The sequence below is a fragment of the Vespa velutina genome, chromosome 8 (assembly GCF_912470025.1).
Source record: "Vespa velutina chromosome 8, iVesVel2.1, whole genome shotgun sequence".
In the NCBI taxonomy this organism is placed as follows: Eukaryota; Metazoa; Arthropoda; class Insecta; order Hymenoptera; family Vespidae; genus Vespa; species Vespa velutina.
Genome location: NC_062195.1, coordinates 6,193,787 through 6,217,665, shown reverse-complemented (window position 1 = coordinate 6,217,665; position 23,879 = coordinate 6,193,787). Strand labels below are relative to the sequence as shown.

General features: G+C 32.8%; 5 protein-coding genes across 13 annotated transcripts in view; 1 reads left to right on the top strand and 4 right to left on the bottom strand.

Annotated features, from left to right (window-relative positions):
- LOC124951125 overlaps positions 1-1,550 on the bottom strand; it is a 2,344-nt gene extending 794 nt beyond the window's left edge. The window contains exon 1 of the mRNA XM_047498952.1: positions 176-1,550. Coding sequence (XP_047354908.1) covers positions 176-406 — 231 coding nt within the window. The 5' untranslated portion in view covers positions 407-1,550. The remainder of the gene's footprint in view (positions 1-175) is intronic.
- LOC124951108 (rab11 family-interacting protein 4A) overlaps positions 1-16,921 on the bottom strand; it is a 20,137-nt gene extending 3,216 nt beyond the window's left edge. Inside the window, exons 1-5 of one of the 3 annotated variants that reach the window (XM_047498916.1) lie at positions 16,104-16,921; positions 9,811-10,703; positions 7,339-7,413; positions 6,541-6,579; positions 5,245-5,362 (exon numbers count right to left, since the gene is read on the bottom strand). In XM_047498916.1, coding sequence (XP_047354872.1) covers positions 5,245-5,362; positions 6,541-6,579; positions 7,339-7,413; positions 9,811-10,616 — 1,038 coding nt within the window. In that variant the 5' untranslated portion in view covers positions 10,617-10,703; positions 16,104-16,921. The remainder of the gene's footprint in view (positions 1-5,244; positions 5,363-6,540; positions 6,580-7,338; positions 7,414-9,810; positions 10,704-16,103) is intronic. The other 2 variants (XM_047498919.1, XM_047498918.1) reach the window with 2 other exon arrangements.
- On the top strand, positions 16,351-22,469 carry LOC124951120 (EKC/KEOPS complex subunit TP53RK). Of its 3 annotated transcripts, none has more exons than XM_047498944.1 (4): positions 16,351-16,762; positions 21,403-21,618; positions 21,718-21,984; positions 22,075-22,469. In XM_047498944.1, the coding sequence occupies exons 2-4, from the start codon at positions 21,432-21,434 to the stop codon at positions 22,320-22,322; spliced, it is 702 nt and encodes a 233-aa protein (XP_047354900.1). In that variant the 5' UTR covers positions 16,351-16,762; positions 21,403-21,431; the 3' UTR covers positions 22,323-22,469. The 3 variants fall into 3 exon arrangements, with proteins under 3 accessions (XP_047354900.1, XP_047354898.1, XP_047354899.1); XM_047498942.1 differs by lacking the exon at positions 16,351-16,762 and adding an exon at positions 19,282-19,640; XM_047498943.1 differs by lacking the exon at positions 16,351-16,762 and adding an exon at positions 20,077-20,245.
- On the bottom strand, positions 17,114-20,356 carry LOC124951115. The gene is made up of 2 exons (XM_047498932.1): positions 20,206-20,356; positions 17,114-18,704 (listed from the first exon to the last, which is right to left on the bottom strand). The coding sequence occupies exons 1-2, from the start codon at positions 20,354-20,356 to the stop codon at positions 18,028-18,030; spliced, it is 828 nt and encodes a 275-aa protein (XP_047354888.1). The 3' UTR covers positions 17,114-18,027.
- On the bottom strand, positions 20,383-23,738 carry LOC124951124 (respirasome Complex Assembly Factor 1). 5 transcript variants are annotated; one of them, XM_047498951.1, is made up of 5 exons: positions 23,399-23,738; positions 23,179-23,282; positions 22,960-23,089; positions 22,789-22,878; positions 20,383-20,418 (listed from the first exon to the last, which is right to left on the bottom strand). In XM_047498951.1, exons 1-4 carry the CDS (start codon positions 23,495-23,497, stop codon positions 22,837-22,839), a joined length of 375 nt encoding a protein of 124 aa, XP_047354907.1. In that variant the 5' UTR covers positions 23,498-23,738; the 3' UTR covers positions 20,383-20,418; positions 22,789-22,836. The 5 variants fall into 5 exon arrangements, 4 of the variants coding, with proteins under 4 accessions (XP_047354907.1, XP_047354906.1, XP_047354905.1 ...); XR_007101522.1 differs by lacking the exon at positions 20,383-20,418 and adding an exon at positions 21,793-22,222 and having other exon boundaries at positions 22,637-22,878; positions 23,399-23,737; XM_047498950.1 differs by lacking the exon at positions 20,383-20,418 and adding an exon at positions 21,793-22,222.
- Between the last annotated feature and the right edge of the window lie 141 nt (positions 23,739-23,879).

Below are 23,879 nucleotides of genomic sequence, written 5' to 3'. Positions count from 1 at the left end.
TAAGTAGCATGTATTGGAAAATTCATAGGAAGAAAAACGATTAATAGAATAATGAAAATATCGAAGAAAAAATAAAAAAGAAAAGAATAAAAAGGAAAAGAAAAAATAAAAAAAGAAAAGAAAAAATGAAGAATAATAAAAGAAATGTCATGAGGGATGGTATGATAAAGCTTACTTGTCCTGTAAGCGAAGGAACATGTCGTCTGGGCGTCCTTGCGACACGGGGTACCTGGCCGACAAACTGAAATTGTCCCTCCCAGAGGTCGTACTCTAGACCAGCACCTGGTCCAGAGGGTGGTCCCTCCCCGGAAGTGGTAGCACTTCGATCATCTCGATCGATCGAGTCCGACGTTAGATCGTCGTCTCGATCATCGTCGTCATCGTCGTTCGGTCGTCGCGATTCCATCTCTTTCTCTTTTTTCTCTTTCTATTTTTTAATTTGTCTGTCTATCTCTTTCTCTATCTTTCCTTTCTCTCTCTCTCTCTCTCTCTTTCTCTCTCTCTCTTTCTCTTTCAAATCGAGTCACGTCATCGACGTCATCTTTATTCTCGATGCTCTATCATCCACCGTCTTCTGGACGTCGACAACGACGACGACGACGGAGACGAGGCGCGTATTACGCGCCATAAAACGACGATGACAATAAAGCATCGTCTATCTCGCTCCCACTCACGCGACCACGAACATAACCTCAACAACAACAAATGTCGCTGCGCACACTCTTCTTTTCCTTTGATATCCTTTGATTATTCGACGGAACAATAATAAAAGAAATTGGTACAATAGACGAAATGAAGGATAGGAAATTTAACGCACACTTTACGTTCTCATTTGCTGCGCACTTCAAATACATTCGTCTTCCTCGTGTCGCGCGTTCTCAACTCTCGATCACTCGCCGGGAGTAACCGAACGATAGCGAACGATGCTATTTGTGCTCTCTGTTGCTTTCCACACTACCTCTCGGATAACTTCGAGAGAATGAATATATGTGTGCGTATGTGTGGCATGTGTATTTACGTTTAACACGTGTACATATGTCACGTAAGAGGCATGTATATAAGTTATATACGTGTTGTGTGTGTTGCATTGTGTTGTGTTACATCGAATACAGTTTAACGCCCACCCCTTATAAATTCGATGCGCGCGAGTAAATACATCCTACTCGAAGAAAATAAAGAGAAGGAGAATATCTAACGTACTACGTGCTATCCTTTTCAAATTTGTTTTTTCGTCCTCTCTTTCTCTTTCTTTCTCTCTTCCTCTCTCTCTCTCTCTTTCTCTCTCTCTCTCTCTCTCTCTCTCTCTCTCTCTCTCCCTCCCTCTCTCTCTCTCTCTCTCCGTCAACTTTCGTATTCTCTTCTCTCTACGTTTCTTTTTTTAAATGTATTCTCTTTCTCTTACTTTTCTTTTAACGTTCTTCCTATCCGTATACATGTTTCCATGAATGGTATATAACTATAACTATCTCTTTTATGCGTGGGTGAATTCTTAGGACAAGGGATGGGCGGATTAGGAAGTTAACGTGGGTCTACACAAGTGTTTCGAGGTCACATACTCGGACTTGCCTTATGCGAAAATGGAGAGAACGTCCTCTTCAATATTTCCTGTCGATTTTATGTGTGTCTTATGGTGCACGTGAGAGATTATATTAGCGCGAAGAAGCAAGGAATAAAACTCCGGTCGCCATATTGCCGACCTTAAATGCGGACTATCGATCGATATTATTGTTATTATTATTATTATTATAGCAGGTACGAAGTGTACTTTTTTAAAATAAGCATTAAAATGACAATGTTTCTTGATTAATCATTGAAAAATTTTTAATCAATTATTTAATAACTTTATATATGAACTATCGATTAATATTATTGTTATTGTTATTATTATTATTATTATTTTTATACAAGGTACAAAGTGTACCTTTTTAAAATAGTCATTCAAATGACGATGCTTCTTGATTAATCATTAAAAAATTTTTAATCAATTATTTAATAATTTTATATATGAACTATCGATTAATATTATTGTTATTGTTATTATTATTATTATTATTATTATTATTATTATTATTATTATTATTATTATTATTATTATACAAGGTACAAAGTGTACCTTTTTAAAATAGTCATTCAAATGACGATGCTTCTTGATTAATCATTAGAAAATTTTCAATCATTTATTTAATAACTTTAAATGCGAACTATTGATTGATATTATATTATTGTTATTATTATTACTATGTACAAAATGTACCTTTTGTTTTCGTAGATAATAGTCATTCAAAAATGATAATGTTTCTTGATTAATCCTTCATCCCTGTCTACTACTCCACTGTTTGTAAGTTGTATATCCCAAATAACTTAATGCTGCTACGACCAACACGAAACTCACGAAGGACCATCCAACCCAACCAACGAAACCATTGCATGACGTTTTAACACAGGCCATTCCTCGCTCTAGTTTCGCTTGTCGCAAAGCCGCTTATCAGATTTATCAACGGATCGAAGAAATTTAATTTTGCAATTTTTTATTATTGGTAACACATTTTTACGAATTAATTTTTACGAATTTTTAAACCGAACTTATTGAAGATATCTCGAGAAAATTTTTTAATGATATTTATTCAATAAACAAATGAGAAATTAAATTTATTGAACAATCGAAATACGAATTATCTAGACAACATACATATGCATATACTATACGTACTTTCACTTTTCATACAAACCAATCATAAATACGTTTGATTTATTTGAAATAAATGATCAATGCTGTTAAATGACGTGTCATTATTTCTTACTTTCATTTATAGCATTTGCTTTTTTATGTCTTATCGCAGAATATATTTATTTTATCGTTGATTCTTTTATGATCATTCGGTATTGGTTGCATTGAGACTCGGTGTATCAGTAGCTATGTTAATTTTTGAACGCGGAATATCGATCATTCCTATATTCAAAGTTTCTTCATCCTCGTCGATCTCGTTTGACGTAATATCGATCGGTTTGAAGATTTTTGGAGAGGATATTTTTATAGGAAATTTTCTACATTGTTTACAAGGCATACTGCATTCTTTCCTAAGTTCTGATATCATGCCAGCACACCGGACAAATTCGGTTGGACAATTTTGTATGGAGTCTTTCTTTTTCCTCACTGTCTATATGAAATTAATAAATTTATTTAATCGTATTTAATTCGTAAAATAAATTAGAAGAAAATAATTTCGTTGAAAATTCGTTTAGAAAGTACACGGTTATATATATATATTGTAGAGATATTAAGTCAGAATATTATTAAAAAAATATATATTTTTTTTTTGTTATATATAACGAGATCAAAAAATATCAAATTAGAATATTACAAAAAAAGAAATATTTTTTTTCTATATAATGAGATATCAAAAAGCATCAAATCAGAATATAACTAAAAAGATATTAATATTTTCGATATCTCACTATATTTGCTCGTTATATTTTTAGATAATTTAAAATCTATTCACTATATCAAATTTAACAAATACCAAACAAGACATAAATAAGTATAGTACAAAGGTTTAACACATATTAAACTAACGATTTTACCTGTATCGGAGGTATAAGATTAGTCTGTCTAATGTTTCGAAATCTTTGATTTGTTCTCGAAAGTGTACGATAAAGAGCAAATCCGAGTACAAGGATAATCACTATAAGGATAATGATTAAGTACCAAGATTTTCCTGATAGTTTGCCTTTGCTTTCAGAATATACTTCATCGAAATTTTCATGGCCATTGTAGCAGGAAGATGGATAACTTGGGATCGGATGACGATGAATTCCGTATGGTTCGTATTGAATATAACGAGGATAAGGTTGTGGATAATAACCATAAGAAGGACCAGAATGGTGCGATGATGGTAATTTAATCCGATCGGATTGACGAGTAGAGTGAGATGGACAAGACGAGGAATCACAAGATTGTTTTGTGGGACACATCAGATAGATGAATGATTTAAAATTTTTCTTTTCTCTTTTCTTTTCTTTTTTTCTAATCACTGTATGTATACCGATTTTATTCGCACATGCATATACACACAGTATGATGCGTATAAAGTTCTTTTTCTCTCCCGGACTTACTTTCTAATCAGTAGTATATAACGTTTTCATTGTATAATGTGTATAATAAATAAATAATTTTTCTTTTTTTTTTCGTCTCTTTCTTTCTAATCAGTATATATCATTATTATTCACACATTGTGTATTATGTATAAAGAATAAAAAATCTTTTTACCATTCTCCTCTTTTTTTTTCTAATCGGTATATATTATTTTTTTATTCGCACATTTTATATTATGTATATAATAAAAATAAAAAATTATCCTTACTGTCCTTTCTTTCTTTCTAATCAGTATATATCAAATTATTGATTAAAACGAAAACATTATTATTGTCGTTATTAATATTATTAAATCAAATGTCAAAAAAAACACCTAAATTTAGAAGGTTAATTGAGATCTTTGAAGTTTCATTTGATTACATTCTGACGTTCAAATATTGATACTACAAGTAATGTCAAAATTTTTAGTAAAAAAAATACTGGATACAAAATTTATTTTTATTTAGATATGCTTTTTTTATTCAGATACAAAATACTAAAAATTTTCAATGAAGACATATTATAGCATTTATTTAATCTTCTTAATATAAAAAAAATTCTATTATTATTATTTATTCAGATATAAGATATTATACATTGTTAATATAAAATATTACAGTATGATATTTATTGAAAATTAATTAAATTATTGAAAATTCCAACGCATTACTTATTGATCAATCCAATACAATCTTTCTCTAAACCGTCCCGTTCGAATCTAATTCAGAGTCCATATATCAAATTATTGATTGGTTCAATGTAATATTCAATAATGAGACCCGTCATTCTATTGGAAGACATTCGAAGTAGATGGATAATATTCAAAAGAAATGACAACGACGACGAATTGCTTTTGATAATACATCTACACTCGACATTGTATTTCTCTGAGTACACTGTTTTGAACACGTATACTTATATAATGAATTATGTTATATGTAGTTATATACCGCAAGCTATTATTTTTTATACTCACGTTGCAGAATTGTATTTCATGTTCAATAAAAAATTATTCTTCGATTGTTATTACGTAGAATTTTTGTAAATCTTTTTTAACACACCATATAAATGTATGTACGCGAATATAATAACATGCGAATTGAAACACTTACCCTATGATTGAGATCGATAAAGTCTTCCTCAAGAGACACATCGCTGTACATATCGTCCGTATTGTCGCAGTTCGAGCCTCTTCCCGAACTATTGAAGCTACCGCTACGATAGAGTTGACTATAATAAAAATAAAAAATAAAAAAAGAATAAATAAGAAAAATTGGAGTACACAGATATTTTAGCAAATATTTTCTTATATATCATACATCGTCATTTTAATACTAGATTTATAAAATTAATCGATTTCTAATTTTTTGTGTTTAATCCTAGAGAAATTATAAATATTATATTTTTGTTTGTTTGTTTCTTTCTTTTTTAAATATCAAGTGGCATAAATACTGCTATGGTTTTTCGCCTGGTTTCAATTCAAATTTGATCATAATTGAAATATAAGTAGGTATAGCAGATAAATTAAAAATGAATCCTTATAAATAGAAAATCAATTATAGTGAATACTTATAAATAGAAAATTAAATATAGTAAATACTTAGAAGTAAAAGTACAGAAAATTTTAATTAAATTTGTTAACGTTACTTTATTTTCTATCATTTTTATTTTTTTATTATGTTTATATTATTTAATTATTTTATATATATCTTATAGTTAAAATATACGAGTTAAGCAATATCGAAATAAAATCTTTTCACTATTCGGATATATACATTCATTATATATACGTACAATTGAAATATATAAAACGTCTATATAGTAGAAAGTTCTCTTTCAATTTAGAATTCTGTGAAAGGATCAAATTTCTCGAAGCGTCACGAAACGGAGTTGGCGTTGAAGATCTTTGAGAAAAGATCCCTGTTACCGATTTCTTTTTTTTCATCTCCGAATGACGCCATCATCTATTATCATATCATGACGTCAGTTTGTTTAAAATCGTCCGTATACAAGAGCATATCTTTTTTTTTTATATAAACATATTTTTTTCTTTTATATACGAAAATTATTTATGATCATTATTATAACAACATAATTGATTAATCATGATTAATAATAAAAAATTATTTAAAATGTGTTTTTATATGTCTTTTTTTCTTTTTTCATTTCTTTTCTTATATATATATATATATATATATATATATATATATATATATATATATATATATATATATATATATATTTCAAAATCATTAATCGTTTAGAATACTAGTTATACTTTCTTTTTTCGACTTTTTTTCTATCACATTTAGATATTGTTCATTATTTAAAATGTAAGGTACCTACTTCGATTAATTTATTTTGTATATATTATATTGGTTATCATTTAGAGAATATATGATTCTTACCTCGCTAATGCATTTGAACTGATCCGTTTTCTCCCGGAACTGGAAAAGAAAGAAAGACCTTTTATCAACGTTTAAAAGCAACCAATTGATTCTTATCGACCATTACAGCGTGCCATCGTAATCGAGCTGCTAATAGCTAAGAATATTTTTACCGAGGTCGACTATCTACCGATTTATCGGATGTTGACTATGAGCCAAGTTCTCATCTCTCATCTTTCTCTTTCTCTCTCTGTCCCTCTCTCTCTTTTTCTTTTTCTCTCTGTCACGGTTCAAGTGCATGGATCGTATGCGTGTATGAATGGTATGCACGAGAATAAAATTAAATTGCAACGAATTAAATATTCGAAATTAAATATTACCATTGAAAAGCGTTTATTATAGTTACATATAAAAAAGGAAAAACAAAGGTCATTGTGGCTTGGAAAAATTTGAAATTCAGTTTCTTATCTTTCGTTGTGCCGATAATGTACAGAGAGAGAGAGAGAGAGAGAGAGAGAGAGAGAGAGAAAGAGAGAGAGAGAAAAGAGAGAGGAGGGAGAGAGAGAAAGACATATTTACACATACGATCTCTTTCGCACGCCATCTTTTCACACGTCTTTGTTTCGCCATCGTTATATCGACGGAAGTTCCCGCAGCAAAATTGCAAATACTCGTTTATGATATGCAAGATAATATTTTTCTTTTTCTTTTTTGATTTATTTTTCTTTTAATATATCTATTTATATATATATATATATATATATATATATATATATATATATATTTATGTACGTATACGCATATATATGTATATATTACCATGGGGGTGTTCGTCTGAGGGACGTTCGAAGCCAGGAATGCCTTCCTATGGTCGAATTCGGACTTCTCGGATTTCTGTAAGAAAGATCAAAACTTATTTGAGATTCAATATAATTGATTATATAAAGTTATTATAAGTAAATAATAATTAATTGATCTCATATATAATAAATTTATAATATTAATAATGTAGATTTATATAAAAAAGAAATACTATATTTACATATTTATATACTACTATAATAATATAAATAGTATATTATTATTATACTACCTGTCTATAAATATATTATTATGTACTATTATGTATATTATATATAAATTTATATACGATATATATATATATATATATAATTTCGTTTATTTAAGTTTATAAATGTAAATTTATTTTTCAATAAATTATTCATATAATAATTATATTTACATGAATTATATATAAATTTATTAAGTACGATCAGTTATATTCAATATTCTTATTATAAATACAAAGCAAAAGATTACTTTCTACGTGAAATAAATAAATCGAAAGTTACTATACGCATGAAATGAAGGTTCGATAAAATATATGAATAAAGGAATAAATTGTTTTAAATCTCAATCTAATGTATGATATTGGTAGAAAGTGAAAATTTCGTAGAGTTCGATCGGATTAGATAATTATAATAAAAAAATTTCAAATTAAAATTTATAAACCATACAAATAATTTCTATAAATTCCTCTCTATCGATGCGTATGATTTAAATTAATTAACAACATACATTTCTATTATTATTCCTACGATCACTACATATCAACCAAAATTGATTCTATTAAACCTAACGAGATCATTAAATTATCTTCTCTTTTAAACATCTGTGTAATCATAATATTAATTATCAGTAGTCACGCTTAACCTCAAAGTAATTTCATGCTCGAATGATCATACCTGTTTAATGATTCAATTTTGTCGAATGAGAAGTTACGAAAAAAGAAAAAAGAGAAAGATAATATCGTTTATCCTAAAATTTATACCTCTATTAAAAAAAAAAAAAAAAAAAAAATACGCGCGCGCGCACGCGCGCGTGTGTGTGTGTATGTAAAAAGTTTTTTTCTTCTTTTTTTGAAAATAACGTAGCAAAAGAAAAAAAAAAACAATTTATCCGAACGTGATGTAAATGAAAAACAAAAGAGAAATAAAAAGAACATAATCATCTTCGACGGAAATGCATTTAACTTATATTACTGTGATAATCTCTATTTCTTTCTCTAAAGTAAATGTGGAAGGAAAGGGGGGATAAGGGGATTGAATGTTATTAAGCTTCCCGTAGAATACGATAAATTAGATTAATAACTCGAGGAAGTAGTCGGAATAATAATGGCATTAACTTTGTTTTCTCTTCTCGTGCGAAACTTTCGATACAGTTTGAAACGTTAGAAATGATAGTTACGTATGTATATATATATATATATATATATATATATATATATATATATATATTATATATGAATATATATATGTAGGAATGTGTGTGTGTGTATATATGCTCACACACACACGATCGTGAGAACGAAGATCAGTTTTTTTTTTTTACTGAATACAACCGAAATCTTAATAATCATCGGGAAACAATCCCTTGGTGAGTGTAAAAAAAAAAAAAAAGAAAGAAAAGAATTGTACAAAGAAAGTACTATTATTATCATCATCTGAAGGAAAGCTTCTTTAGGATTCACCGTAGCATGAAGGTAATTAACAACGTTCCAAGCGTGCACGAGTGTAACGTAAACAATAGTTCTGACGCGACCTTTGTCAGTCAGAAAATTAATCGTATACTTTTATCGTCAATACGGACATATTTATGCACGTTCCTTTTAACCAACTATGGAGAACCGAACCGAAACAGCGTAACGGGAAATAAGAAAGAATAAATTCCAATGGAAAGGATATAAAAAAAAGTTGCGGGAAAATAGAGAAGAAAAAAGGAAAAAGAAAAAAGAAAAAAGAAAAAAAAAACGAAGAACAAGGAATAAATGAGAAAGGATAAGAAAAGGGGGCACCGATTAAAGGAGTAGGGAGAGGGAGGGGAGGTAGAAATCGCGGTTTCCGTTTTACCACACTGCGGCAATGTTCGAACGATGAATTTCACCTTTCGGACGAATCGATAAGTTCTCCAGTACGAATAGCACGTTGCACTCGAGCGATATGACGACGACGACAACGGCAACGACAACGACACGACGACGACGACGACGATGACGTTCGTCGTCCTGGCGAACGGTGTTTTTTGATTGGTTCTGAAATGGCCACGATGCGGTACCGCGTGACCCAAGGCGCGAGAATTTAAAACGATCGCAAGATGGATGAATAGATAAAAAGAAAGAAAAAGAAAAAGAGAAAGAAATAGAAAGAATATTAGAGAGAGAGAGAGAGAGAGAGAGAGAGAAATCCTAAAAGATTTTTTTAATAAGAAAGAAAAAATGTAAGATCAATTTACCTGCCGAAAGGATTGCTACCGGTAGGAGAGGGTGCCGAACTACTGCCACCAGGTGAATCGGCGTCGTCTCGGCCGTCTTCGGGTTCAACGTCGGCGTCAACTTCGACGGAACCGAAACCAGAACTGGAACCAAAGTCGGAGCCAAAGCCAAAGCCCTCGTAACTCTCCTCTTCTTCTCGATTATTACCAATAAGTTTTATATTGCAAGAGGAAAGAGCGTTGTTGTTGTTGTTGTTGTTATTGTTGTTGTTAGTTTCGGTTATAATAAGTGGATCTGGATCTGAACCTGGACCTGGACCATTACCGGCACCACCATCACCATCACCACCGCCGGCGCCGCCGCTACCGATATTCGAATAATCTCCAGAGTCGTTTTGCGGACTTGCGCTACCGATCGGATGATTCTGCAGGTCTAACGACATTGAGAGCGAGGGAGGTGGCCCGCCGTTGCTCCGTCGGCCCCATTCGGCGGCGGCGGCGGCGGCGTCGTCGTCGTCGTCGTCGTCGTCGTCGTCGTCGGCGATGGCAGCGTTCGTCCTCCTTCCCCCCTTCCCCTTCCCCTCGTCCTTGTCCACGCTCTTAACGTTTCGTTTCTTTCTCGGCGAGATGGCGCTGCCTGTTGCTTCGCCAACAATATCTAATACCTCTACGGTAGACAGCAACGACGGATGATCTCTGTTGTTACCACCGTTTACACCTTCCTCCTCTTCTTCTTCTTCTTCCTCTTCTTTTTCTCTCCTTTTCTTTTCCTCGTTCTCTTCGTTCTTATCGTCAATAGCCGTTGACGAAGAACGGGAGCTTACCATCCTTCGTTTATCCGATCACGATATTCTCCACCTTTTTAGGAAGAGACAGGACACATCATGGTATACGACGACGACTTGCTTCTACAACTTTATCCATGTAACTAAATAACTATTCGAGAGAATAGAGTTGTTAAAGGACGAAAGGTGAAACAGAGAGAGACAGAAATAGAGAGAGAGAGAGAGAGAGAGAGAGAGAGAGAGAGAGAGAGAGAGAGAGAGAAAGAGAGAAAGAGAGGGACAGAAGATATAGTAGGAGTTCTCCAGCGATGGAAGAAAGGCATGAGTCAGACCGAAGACATTCTAGAGATAGAGAGAAAAAGAGAGAGAGAGAGAGAGAGAGAGAGAGAGAGAGAGAGAGAGAGAGAGAGAGAGCAAGAGTCAAGAGAGAGACTGATCTCCCTTTCTCCTTCTCTCAAAACCAGTGTCGTTAACTCGTGCTTTTTCAGATCCAACTGGCCTGTCAAGTTCACGAATAAAATCACGCAGGTAAAATTAACTTCTGACTGTAGCAAGAGGCGGAGCCGCGTTCCACTGAGATGAGTGCCCAACCGTTTGTAAGCAAAGAGTTGCATGTTCAACCATAACGTCCCTACATCCCTTTCTATCCCTATATCTTTCTTTTCTCTCTCTCTCTCTCTCTCTCTCTCTTTCTCCCCTTTTTCTTTTTTTATTTTTCCTTACACACTTACGTTCGTCGAGGGATGCAAATATAGGTATGTATATATGTATGTATGTATGTATGTATATATATATATATATCTAGTGAGCGAGTTTGTGAGAAAATTTGAACGAGTAAGTCAGAGAAAAGCGTGAGAACTGCGCACCGAAGTCATGCTACAGTGAGTCAGGCCTGAGAAATGCTGAGAAACAGGAGGGAAAAAGATGACAACGACGACGACGACAACGACAACGGCGACGGCGATGACGACGACGACGACGACGAAAACTTGTTCGGTGAATAAAGGGCTGTATATATCACATCCACATCCATCTCCACTTCCACCATGTCCACCTCCGCATTTATTTCCCTACTTGCGAAACATCATCTATGTATACCTAACTATGTTAAATCTAACTGTGTTAACCCTAATTAGTCGGGAAGTAAACTTGTTCTGTATTTTTTGTTTTTGCTTCTCTTTTTTTTTTTCGAAACGATAAATATAAGATTATGTTTTAGATTAGATCTACAAACTTGTCGAGAAATTTTACTTGATTTTAATGATATTTATTAATAAAATTCTGCATTGTTCGATCAATTTGAAATTATTATTTTTTTCCCTTCTTATATACGATTCTTCAATATGCATGGTTATGTATGTTTCCTACCAATATATATATACATACATATATACATATATTTATATATAAATATAAGTCTCACGAAGCGATCCCACTTTCTATTTCACGCAGTAAGAAGGAAGTCTCCTTCGTTTGTACCTTATATACGATGGGATCGTATTTACATCGACACGAGTGTGCGCATGTGATGTGTTTGTGTAACATTTATATCATAAACACTTCCCACGTGCTTAAAGCTTACTGGAAAAATTTCTACAGAGAAAGAAAGAGAGAAAGAGAAAGAGAAAAAGAAAGAAAGAAAGAAAGAGAGAGAGAGAGAGAGAGAGAGAAAAGAAAAAAACAAAAGTAGTGTTCGATAGTTCGTCGAACTCGCAATTTTGTCGCGAACTTTCGATAGATAGCGCTCGTGTCGTTGAAAGTACATGGACCGGAGAACGGAATAGAAAATCTAATAATTAACTGTTATTTTGATACTTGATTAAGATTAAAAGTGTATAAATAAATATAAAAAAAAAACAAAAAAAAAAAAAAAGAAAAGAAGAAGAAAAAGAAAAAAAAGAAAAAGAGAAATGATATTAAATCTATTGATATCTAATTAAACTACGTAATATCTATTGAAACTATGGTTGGATTATATCAAAATTCTCATGATTTCAAATGAAGTTAAACCGAGCAACGGGACGAAGTCGTACCAGTCGGAACCGTTCGATGAGATAATCATAAAAGGGAGTGTCCGATCAGTTCGAGAAGGGGCGTTACACGATGATGTGTTTTCATCGATATCCGTTATCTATTGACTAGAAAAAGAGTTGTATGTAGATCCTTTTTCAGTAATACATCCCTTGAACTTACTTCAGAAACTCTTAGATCAAGAGGAACACTCCTGGAAACTCGCCAGAAGCTTTCCTCTTTAAATAGTACGAACGTCGAAGTAGTTGTCCATGCGGTCTTGTTTCCTTTTTTATAGAGAAGGAAGAAAGGAGCGCGTGCGTGTGCATGTGTATGTGTATGTGTGTGTGTGTGTGTGTAAGGAGAGAGAGAGAGAGAGAGATTAAGAAAAGAAGAGCAACGCGTGCCAGAGATCCTTTCCTCGTTATTCCGGATCAACATGCTCTCCCCTTCTTAACTCAATGCACCATTGGAAAGCATCATGTGAAATCGGATCAAGGATTCGTCGTTGATCGAAGCGTGACGTCACGGTATATACAAGAATGATGTCCTTCAATGTCCTCTTTTTCTCTTTCTTTTTTTTTCTTTTTTTTTTTTTTTTATTTTATTATATTATATATCACTCTGTCTGATCACTCGAGTCACGTGCAATTCAAATCTTCCGTTAAAATATATTTCCGAAAAATCCAGAAATTATCATCCATATTTTTTTTTTTTTTTATTACATTATCTCTTTATTTTTGAATATTACAGGGCACGTACGATTCAAATTTCCCACCAAAATATTTTCCAAACGTTCTAGAAATTAGCGCGGCTTTTTTTTTTTTTTTTTTTTTTTTTTTTTTTTTTTTTTTTTTTTTTTTAAATTATAAATATTATATATATATATCTCTCTCTCTCTCTTTCTTTCTATCTCTCTTTAGTCACTAATAGTTAGATGCAATTAAAATTTACCATTAAAGTACTTTCAAAATGTTTCAAAAAAAAAAAAAAAAAAAAAAAAAAAAAAAAAAAAAAAAAAAAAAAAAAAAAAAAAAAATAGATCACCGATAATAATGAATGCATCGAGAATTTTTTAATTAAAAAATCACCGTATGGTGTTCTTGACGTTTGATCATTGAGCGTATATAAGCACGAATTGAATCATTTATTCATCGTAGTAGTATGTAGTTGGTTACGATGAACCGGTATATATTATCGTGGAATAATTCGAAAATAGATACGCGTGACGTCGAAGGAGAATAAAAAGGTAAGAAAGAATATACGTGAGTTGCATTAAAATTGCATTACTTGACGAGTCATTATCTCTTCTTCTTCTTCTTTTTTTTATTTCTTACTTACGTAGAGAACATCGCTCTTTCGATTTGTAAAGTCGATATATCGTTTGGAATTCAAAACGCGTTCGATGATAAAATTACACATTTTAGATCTAATTTGATAAAGGAAAAACATCATTTCGAATTATCTCTTTGTTTAATTATTATTCGTATCTAATATGTATGTAATTATAAAATAATATACCGGTTGTGATCTATCTCTTTCATTTTTTTTTTTTTGTTCGATGAAATTCAACTAACTTTCAGGCTTATTCGTGTATGTAAGTTACACGCATAAATGCGTTTCAAATCGCTGAATTCCAGGAGTGTAACGTTATTTAGAGCGAGCTCGAAAGCGCGGCCACAGGAAGGAAATACGTTTGACGCTTCTCGGTTCGTTTAATTATAACATCATTTTGATATCCGAGTTATGTAGTTACGATCGTGAGAGATAGGTGTATGTACTACGTATCTGATTATCGTGAGATGACAAATTTTATATATACATACATACACACACACATACATACATATATATATATATATATATATATATATATATATATGAAGGGGAAATAAATTAAATAGAAATAAAATAAATAAAAATGTAGGAGGAATAAAAGCGAAAGAAAAACAGAGAAACAAAAGAAAAGACAAAGAAAAAGAAGAAGAAATTTGAACGACAACAATTATTTTCAAAGTAAATACTTACATATCTCATTATTAACTCGCATATCGATTATTCACAAGTACTGATTCATGTTAAAAAAAAATCAAACAAATTCAATTAGTTTTAATCTTTCATGATTCATAAAAAGAAAAAAAAAAAACAAACAAAGAAGAATCCCACAAGAGACAATGTGATATAATTGAAGTTACACGTGAAACGTACGTGCCGTACGTTCGTTAATAGTGATCAACTAAAAAAAGATTCCGCGTTATCGACGAAACGTTAAATATATCATAGAGAAAGCAGAACGGCAGTTAAGCGGTCGCAGCCATTATGATTGGAGAACAACAAAAACGAATGAATCGAACGTAATACTATTTAGCTTTTAAACACATATTTTTATAATAATAATTACCATAGGAAGAGAGAGAGAGAGAGAGAGAGAGAGAGAAACTTGAAAGAAATATTAATCGTCGTGATGTGTAATGTCTCCAGTCTATTGTACGATCAAAGTAACTTTTACTTTTCTTCTTTTTTTTTTCTTTTCTTTCTTTTATATCAAGAGGGAGATCTTCATGAATGATCAAACTTGTTCTTTCAACTTTATTTACATACAATCGTGAAAGATTGCATCTACCTTTTGTATACCTTACGACGAATCAGAAAACTATAGGTAATATGTTTGAAAAGGAGAAACTGTTTGAATGTTTTCGAAATGTTACCTTGTTATCCCGACGTTTATATATCGTTGCAAAAATATTCTCACTTGTGATTATGACAACAAACACTGGTGTACCACGCTCGTAATACATATACACATACATACAATACATACATACATTTAAAATATTGCATACGAATAATACAAACATTACATCGTTCTTTACAATCACCTCTAATCGGAATGAACACAAGCTATAAAATAATCATCATAATTATTTTCTTTTTCTTTTTTTTTACACCGAAACAGCTCTTCAAATAATGTCGACAGTTGGTAAAAATATAAAAGGGTTCCGAGGAGAGTATTATGAGAGAAACTAAATGAAGTTTTACAAAGAATATTAACGGTCAGGAATTATTTCTCTTCGAAATTCACTTGATCCCGACAGTCTTACGGCTTCTTTTCCAGTAAGATCCAATGAAACGCGACGACACAACGGGCGGAAACAAAAGACGCAGCACAAAAGAGGACACACATATATATATATATATACACACACACATACATATATACCTTTAAAATTGCGGCGTTTAGAGAAGAAATGATTCGAATATATACGGGAATAAAAAAGATTGAAAATTTCGGTATACATATCACAATCAGTTGTATAGTAATATACCGAAATTATTTTCTTTGGTGCATCGCGATTATACAAACAGAAAGAGAGAAAAAGAAAGAGAAAGAGAGAGAGAGAGAGAGAGAGAGAGAGAACATTGAAAGGTAAGAAGGTCAAGGTCGATGATTTGGAGAATTCCTTGAAAAAAAAGAAACAGGTTTTTTCGCCAAAAGACGTTACGCGAGAGTCGACTCACCTTGAAATAATGACGAAGATAATGATGATTCAGAAGATGTAAGCCAGGGATGAAGTGAATGGTAGAGAATATATATTTTCGAGATATATTCCAATTGTAGAAGAAAGATGTACGCGTCACGATTTTATACAAACGAGATTTATTTTCGAATGTTGTAAGATGGTTATGATGTTCGTTGTGTTTCGCAAATGCCTCTTCGTATAAGATGATAATACGTTTTTGTTCCGTAGAGACTTGTCAGCCAAGAGATTGATATAAACACCTGTGCGTTTGACTCGTCCCCGTTCGTTCGTGCGAGGAAAGAAAATAAAAAAGGAGATGCTTCATTTGGACTAACGGTAATAACAAGTGGACAAGAGGGAGAGGTAAAAGGAATGAGGGAGAGAAATTTGAAGCATAGAAATAACAGTCGTCGAGACTATGGTAAAAGGTATATGTAACGAATAAAAAAACGAACGAACGAACGAACGAACGAATGGAGAAACAAACAACCGTACGAATAAGAGACTACGGAAAAACTGAGGAAGAGAAGAAGAGCGACAGACCGAACACGGCGTGAGTCGCAGCGCGAAAGCGAGCGAAACGACCGACCGAGAACGGAGTCGCGCGACTGGTCACGAGCGGTCGCGCATGCGCACTGACTTCTCCTACCAAGGCAGGCAAGTGTATATACATGACGTCCATCTTGGCACACAGGTGCACGCTGCATGTTCGTACCTGCAGGTACCGAGCGTACCAGTGATTCTCAACCTACGGAACCCCTTTTTATACATATTTTAACTCCCACGCTATCGACCAGGACCTAGTTTGTCTTTCCTTTCGCTCGATATTCTTTTACCTTTCCCTTCTCTTCTTCTTCTTCTTCGTCGTCGTCATCATTTTTTTTTCATTGCCTCCAACGCACGTTGGGGTCAACGCTAACATAAATTCCGTGAGAAAAGGAATACGATAGAATAGATGATATTCTCGATTCTATATATACCGAGACATTGTATAATAATCGTCGTTGCTTATGCGGTTGAATTTGAAAATTATTTATAGTCATCGAGGTAATAATAATAACATGCTCGACAATATATATTTTTTTTTTTGCAAACGATCTCGCATAAGATATCCTTGCATTCGATATATTAACAATCGATCAATCGTTTCTCTGTCGATCATGTCTATTTACATACATACTATAATATCGACTAATATCGATCTATATACGTCGATGGACGAAATTAATGTGAAAAAAAAAGCAAAGTAACAATTGGAAGCCCGTTCGTGCGCTCCTCGTACTATACACGTACTAATTATGGCACAAAGAACTTTCGTTTAAGAGAAATTTGTGCATCCGCTCGTTCGAAAAACCGTTACGCAAGGTTCGAGCTGAGCATCGATATCGAATTATTTCTATTTCCTTGGAAAAAAAAAAAACGAATTTTCGTGCGTCAAAAAAAAAAAAGGAAAAGAAAAGAAAAGAAAATGAATGATCATTAAAATCATTCGAAAATCATCGAACTCGATATCTTACAATGGAATTAATTAAAAAAAGTGCGCGTATTTTAAACAATTTTTGTTAAAAAATTCATAAACCATTTCATTACCGTCGTCTTCGTTTCTACTCTCTACCGATTTTCACGGCCAATTTCAATGGTTTTACGAGCAAAACGGAAAGTGTCATTGTCTCCAGGTAGAAATCCACGCGTAGAAAGGAACAAAACTGTTAAGACTGTTGTATATATATGTATATATATATATATATATATATGTATCTATTCGTTCCGTTTCGCTACGCGACCTTTTCCGCTTTCGACGAAGAAGACGGTTTCGTTCTTGAAGATTGTGAGGACAAATCTCCCTTCGATTCTCCACGAAGTTCGGTCGTCTTTTTCTTTGAATTTGGCGTCGTAGGTGACGCTTGTCCGAGTTCCTTCTCTCATGAGGCATCGACATCTTCGTTACCTTTTTTATAAACTTCCTTGTAAACCAATTCTTGCATTTGCATTCTAAGTAACATTCTTCGATCGGCAGGTAGAGTTCTGATGTGTGGTAAAAGACTCATGAGGAAATAATAATTATCGTCAAAACGATTACCTTCGAGAGGATCAACCGTTAATCCGATACCATTATCATTCTCACCCATCAACACTTGTTCAGGTGATATATTTTGCAACATCATTTCATTGTCCGCTAAATTATCCGTCACATTTTGAAATTCCAAATTATCGAAGCTCTCTTCCGGTTCTTGTTTGACGTCAACTCGATGATCGATACCATCGATTTTCAACGTTCCATTTTCACTGCTCATCGATAACAAATGATCAGCCAGTGCATCCCTATCGTCCAAACTTCTGCCCAACGACGTACCATTCTTACTCAACATTCCTTCTGAATCGTTTTCTCCTAATCCGTGATCTCCATCTATACCTGCTTTTCCACGCTCCCAAATCGGTGGCCTTGGAAGCATTTGCTCTTTTAAGAATTGTAGACTCTTGAAATGAATCCATACTGGTCTGTTACGATGATATTTACTCTTTCGATAAACTTGATCCTTCTTGAGCTCGGCACGAAATGTATCTCGTAGACCTTTCCACTTAGCCTTTAATACTGGTTCTGGAATTAAACGAGAAAATATATTCCAATTAGAAAAAATGTTTCGATACGTTTCGATCGAAGGATCATATTTGCATTTAGCGTGAAAAAATTATTAAAAAGAAAAAAAAAAGAAGAAAAAAAAGAAAAAAAAAAGAAAAAAAATTATTTGTAAAACTATCTCAGAAAAAAAGAAAGAAAAAGGAGGAAAATAAGCTCAACGAATTTTAACCATATTTTCCGTCGTAGTTCTAGACATGGGTATGACATTTGTTGGAATTAAAATTTCGTTGGTACCTGAATTATTACCTGAATACTTAAGAACCCTAATCCTAAGAAGGTTTATTTTTTCTTTCTATTTCGTAGACATAGCGCAAAAGAATGTGTATAAGCGCATATTAATGTAGTACAAGAAGAAAACTTAAAGATAAAAGTATTCTGTTTGAAATATTTCGAATTTCGATAGGGAAAAGTTAATAAATATTTGCAAAAATTTTCTTTGACTAATATAGTTAGCTTCGACTATCTTTAGTTATTGACTTAAGTGTAATCTGCGCATGCGCAGTTTTGTTGTAGCTACTCGCGCCTTTAGAACTAACTCGAGTAGCCTTAGCGTCATAGTTGTGCGATCTACGCGAATGTCTGGTGATCTTGATTTTGTTCTAATTTTTCTTTGTTTTTATTAAAGAGAAAATTTTCAAATTTTGTTGGTCGTTAAATAGAGCTACATGAGAAAGATAGAAAGAATCTCTTACTTTGTATAATTTCTATTTTTTTCACAAGTTTATTCTTTGGTGTATGATTTGATATTAAAAAAAAAAAGAAAAAAAGAAAAGAGAAAAAGAAAAAGTAAAAAGAAAATAAGAAAGAAAATTAATAACAAAATTGTGTTCGATGATAACAACGATGATCAGCTAACAACTTTTAGAGAAGGAAAAACTCCAAGGAAAAGGAAAAGTAAATAGAGCCTTTTTTAATTTCGTAAAGGAGACACAAAAAAGTGAGGTTAAGCCGGCCGCGATGCGTACAAGCGAGTACGCGACAGTTCGCCACTGTGGAGCCACCACCCCTTTTCGTACCTTTCTCTTCCTTATCTCACTTTATCGCAAATATCAATAGACAGTACGAATTTCTAAAAAAAAAAAAAAAAAAAAAGAAAAACAAAAACAAAAAAAAGGAAAAAAAAAAAAAAAAAAAGGAAACAAAAGAAAAATTTGTGTAATATTGAAGGGGAGGATTAAAAAAAAAATCGATTGGTTAGATCATTTGAGAAGAAGCAAGAGATGAAGCAGCTTTGGAGGGTGGGGTGGGGGTAAGAGGAAATCGCTTGTAGGCCCAATTCATGTGAGTGAGAAGGAGATAGTGAGATAGATAGATAGCTAGAGGTAGAGGTAGAGAGAGAGAGAGAGAGAGAGAGAGAGAGAGAGAGAGAGAGAGAGAGAGAGATTGAGAGAAAGAGGGAAAGAGAGAGAGAGAGAGAGCAACGCAAGAACGAAGACCTCTTTGGGATTGATGCACGCACTGGGAAGCTTGAAGATCGCTGCAATTTCCATCCAAACGCGGTTGGTCACTTCTCGATTATGATAGGATATGTGTCTCTGGTTCCAAAGCGCGGGTCGCTTGTAAACTTCGGCGATGAGCCGATTCGCGTCCATCTTCACTTCGTCCCTCATTTCCCCTAACAAGTTGCGGCGGTGGCGGTGGCGGTGGCGGTGGCAATGGTGGTGGTGTTGGTCTCAAAAAATGATAAAATAAGAGTCGTATTCTACGAATCCTGATTGAAAATTTTTGGCGAATTGTATCGAATGAAAATTTTTAAGAATAAAAAAGATAGAGATAGAGAGACCTGAGAAAGAGAGAGAGAGAAAGAGAGAGAGAGAGAGAGAAAGAGAGAGAAACAGAAAGAAAGAAAGAAAGAGAAAGAGTGAGAGAGAAAAATAGGAAAAAGAGAAAGAGAGAGAAAGAGAGAGAGTTACACGGAGCGACAAACCGACGACGACAAAGTACGGGCGAATACTAGCGTCGGGATAGCGATTAGCGCGCAGGACGCTCTCACGGACGCTGGACGATCGATTCGCCGTTTCGTTCTCGTCTCGGCTCGCTAGCGCTAGCGCGACTTCTCGCATCTCTTCTATTCTCTTCTTCTTACTTAGATACGTTTCTATGTAATAGAAAGAGAGAGATTCTAGAGATTCATATTTATTGTACGATGAATTTCCTACAATAAACTGCGATATGTCTCTTATTTTATTTTCACATTTTCTTCGTTTAGATTTCATTATTGTTAACAATAGATCATTTTTCAATGACTTGAGAAAAAAAGAAATCCTAGAGAGTTGTTTATTCTATGATAAACTTCTCTTTCTCTCTCTCTCTCTGTCTCTTTCATGATGAATTTGCTTATTTCTTATTTTATTTTAACTTTCTTTTAGACTTCATTTAGATTTAGATTTTATAATTGTTAAGTATAGATCATCTTTAAATGAAATAATATATATATATATATATAAAGAGAGAGAGAGAGAGAGAGAGAGAGAGAGAGAGAGAGAGAGAGAGAGAGAGAGAGAGAGAAAGAAATTTTAATATAAGAGTTGTTTATTTTACGATGAATCGGCTTATTTCTTATTTTATTTTCATTTCTTTGGTTTAGATTTAATTATTATTAAAAACAAATCATTCTTGAATAGCTTAATTATTAATCACGTTTATGTATATGTAGGATTGTATTCATTACGAGGAAGAAAAATCATGGACGGTTTTGAACTGATATCGCAAGGTGCCGAAGCGTGTCTCTACAAAGGGACATACTTAGGTAAATCTACTATAGTTAAAGAGAGATTCGTCAAAGGTTATAGACATCCAGATTTAGATAAACGTTTAACGAAAGATAGATTAAAGGCCGAGGCACGGGCTATTCTCCGTGCTAAATCTGCAGGTAAAGATTATTCATTATTTTGGATCAGATGAATTATTCTATTATTTGTGAATTCAATTGATAACTGATTTTATTTTTTGTTTTTTTTTTTTATTAAAGGCATACCGACACCTGCGTTATATCTGATCAATTTGGATCGCCGTACCATCTATATGGAGCACATGGAAAATACAATAGTTTTAAAAAATTATATTGATGAAAATGTATCAGATAAAGTTAACGTAGAACATATAATCAAGTTTATAGGAGAAGGATTAGGATTAATTATAGCTAAACTGCACTCAAATAATATAATCCATGGAGATTTGACGACTTCAAATGTTCTTTTGAAAAATATTTCAGATGAAACATGGACCGAGGATGAAGGTAAAGTCTTGAAAGTTGTCATGTAAAATAAGTAGAAAAAAAAAAAAAAAAAGAAAAAGACATTGGTATTAATATGTATCATATTTACAGCTTTAAATCATTTTGTTATGATTGATTTTGGATTGGCACAAATTGATTCGACTGTAGAAGATAAAGCAGTTGATATATACGTTCTTGAAAGATCTTTGCTTAGCGCTCATTCAGAAGTATCCACTCTTTTTCCACTGATTTATGAGAGCTACCAAAAACATTATGCGAATAAAGCTCAATGCAAGGAGATAGTTAATAAATATGAAGAAGTACGAGCTCGCGGACGCAAACATTCGATGATTGGGTGATCATTAATGTTGTTTGTTAAATTTGTTTTCTTTCTTTTGTATTTGTTTTGAAATACCAAAAAATGTACTTGCACCTATGAGTTTTACTTGTAAAATTGTTTTACTATTCTTTTTTGTAACAATAAAAATGTTTTTATTATCAAACAATCGACGTAACTGCAAAAGTTAGTATATCAAGAAGAAACTAGTTCAATATAGTTATTTAATACGATAAAAAGGCTTGTATATACATAATTCATTCTTGTATAACAAGTATTATCTACGGGTAATAAATTGCAAGAAGATATTATTTTGCATACTTTGTAAAATGATACCTTTCGTTTCTTTCGTAGACACGCCGTTAATATATACCAGCGTTTTATATAGAAAATGTTTGCTTTTACATAGACCAGTGCTTATAAAGTCAAGCATATGCGAATATAAAGCACTTTCCATTAGCAATTGTAGTAAGTGATTTTACACTTACAAATTAATTCGATTTTCAGTCCAAGTGTTATCACTTTTTATTTCTAAATCAGTCAAAATGTAGTCCTGAATATATGATAATCCACGTCACCTAAAAATAAATATTACTGACTCTATAATTCATATCGATATATCTATGACTTTAGTTAATTCTTATGAAACAAAGTAATACCAAAAAACCAGCAAATGAAGTCATAAATCCTTCCTTAGTTAACTCCCATATACCGCCATATTCTTCTTCATCTATTTGTTGAAAACTGTTAAAATATAGATACATAACGCCTGCATTGACTAGTACAAATCTGAAAAATATAAAATAATTTAATAATTAAATTATTACAATATAAGTACATTTAAATATGCTTCTCTCATAGATACAAGCTTTACTTACAATAATAGAGCTATAAAACCTTTTAAAGGTATAAGACCCCATCCTACACCAACAATAATGCCTATTGCTTGTCTAGCCCAATAAACAACATCGAGAAATTCTTCCTGTATAAACAATAAATAATAATAATAAATATGGATACAATTATAATGACTATAAATATGGATAAAATTAGGATGACGCGTAAAACATGAATTGTTAAAAGTGAGGTTATATTTACTTTATCTGGCCATTCTGAATTTGCTGTAATTGCACGTGTCCAAATACTCAACTCGCATTTGTTACCATTCCCATTTTTTTCTGACTTTGAACGTGACATCTTTGCTCTCTTTCAACTTAATAAAATTACGTTTACATTAAGAATCATTAACAGTGTGTTCAGCGCGCTAGTTACACGCTCCTTTTGTTCCACGTTTTATGACGGTACTTCCGTACGTTTTTTCTGCGCACCACTTTACGCGCGATACACTAAACACATGTGATCTGTCTTTAGATATTATCATATAAAATTTTATAAAATCATCTTATACACAAGCGCCATACCATTGGAACTGAACACGAGTAAAAATTCAACTTCAATCATAACATCTAATTCGTAGGGATAAACAAAGGTAAAAGTAGAGGATCATTTATACGACCAATCACATTTGATGGCGCGCTATTTTGATATTTTTGAATATCAAATTATTCGAAGTTATGCG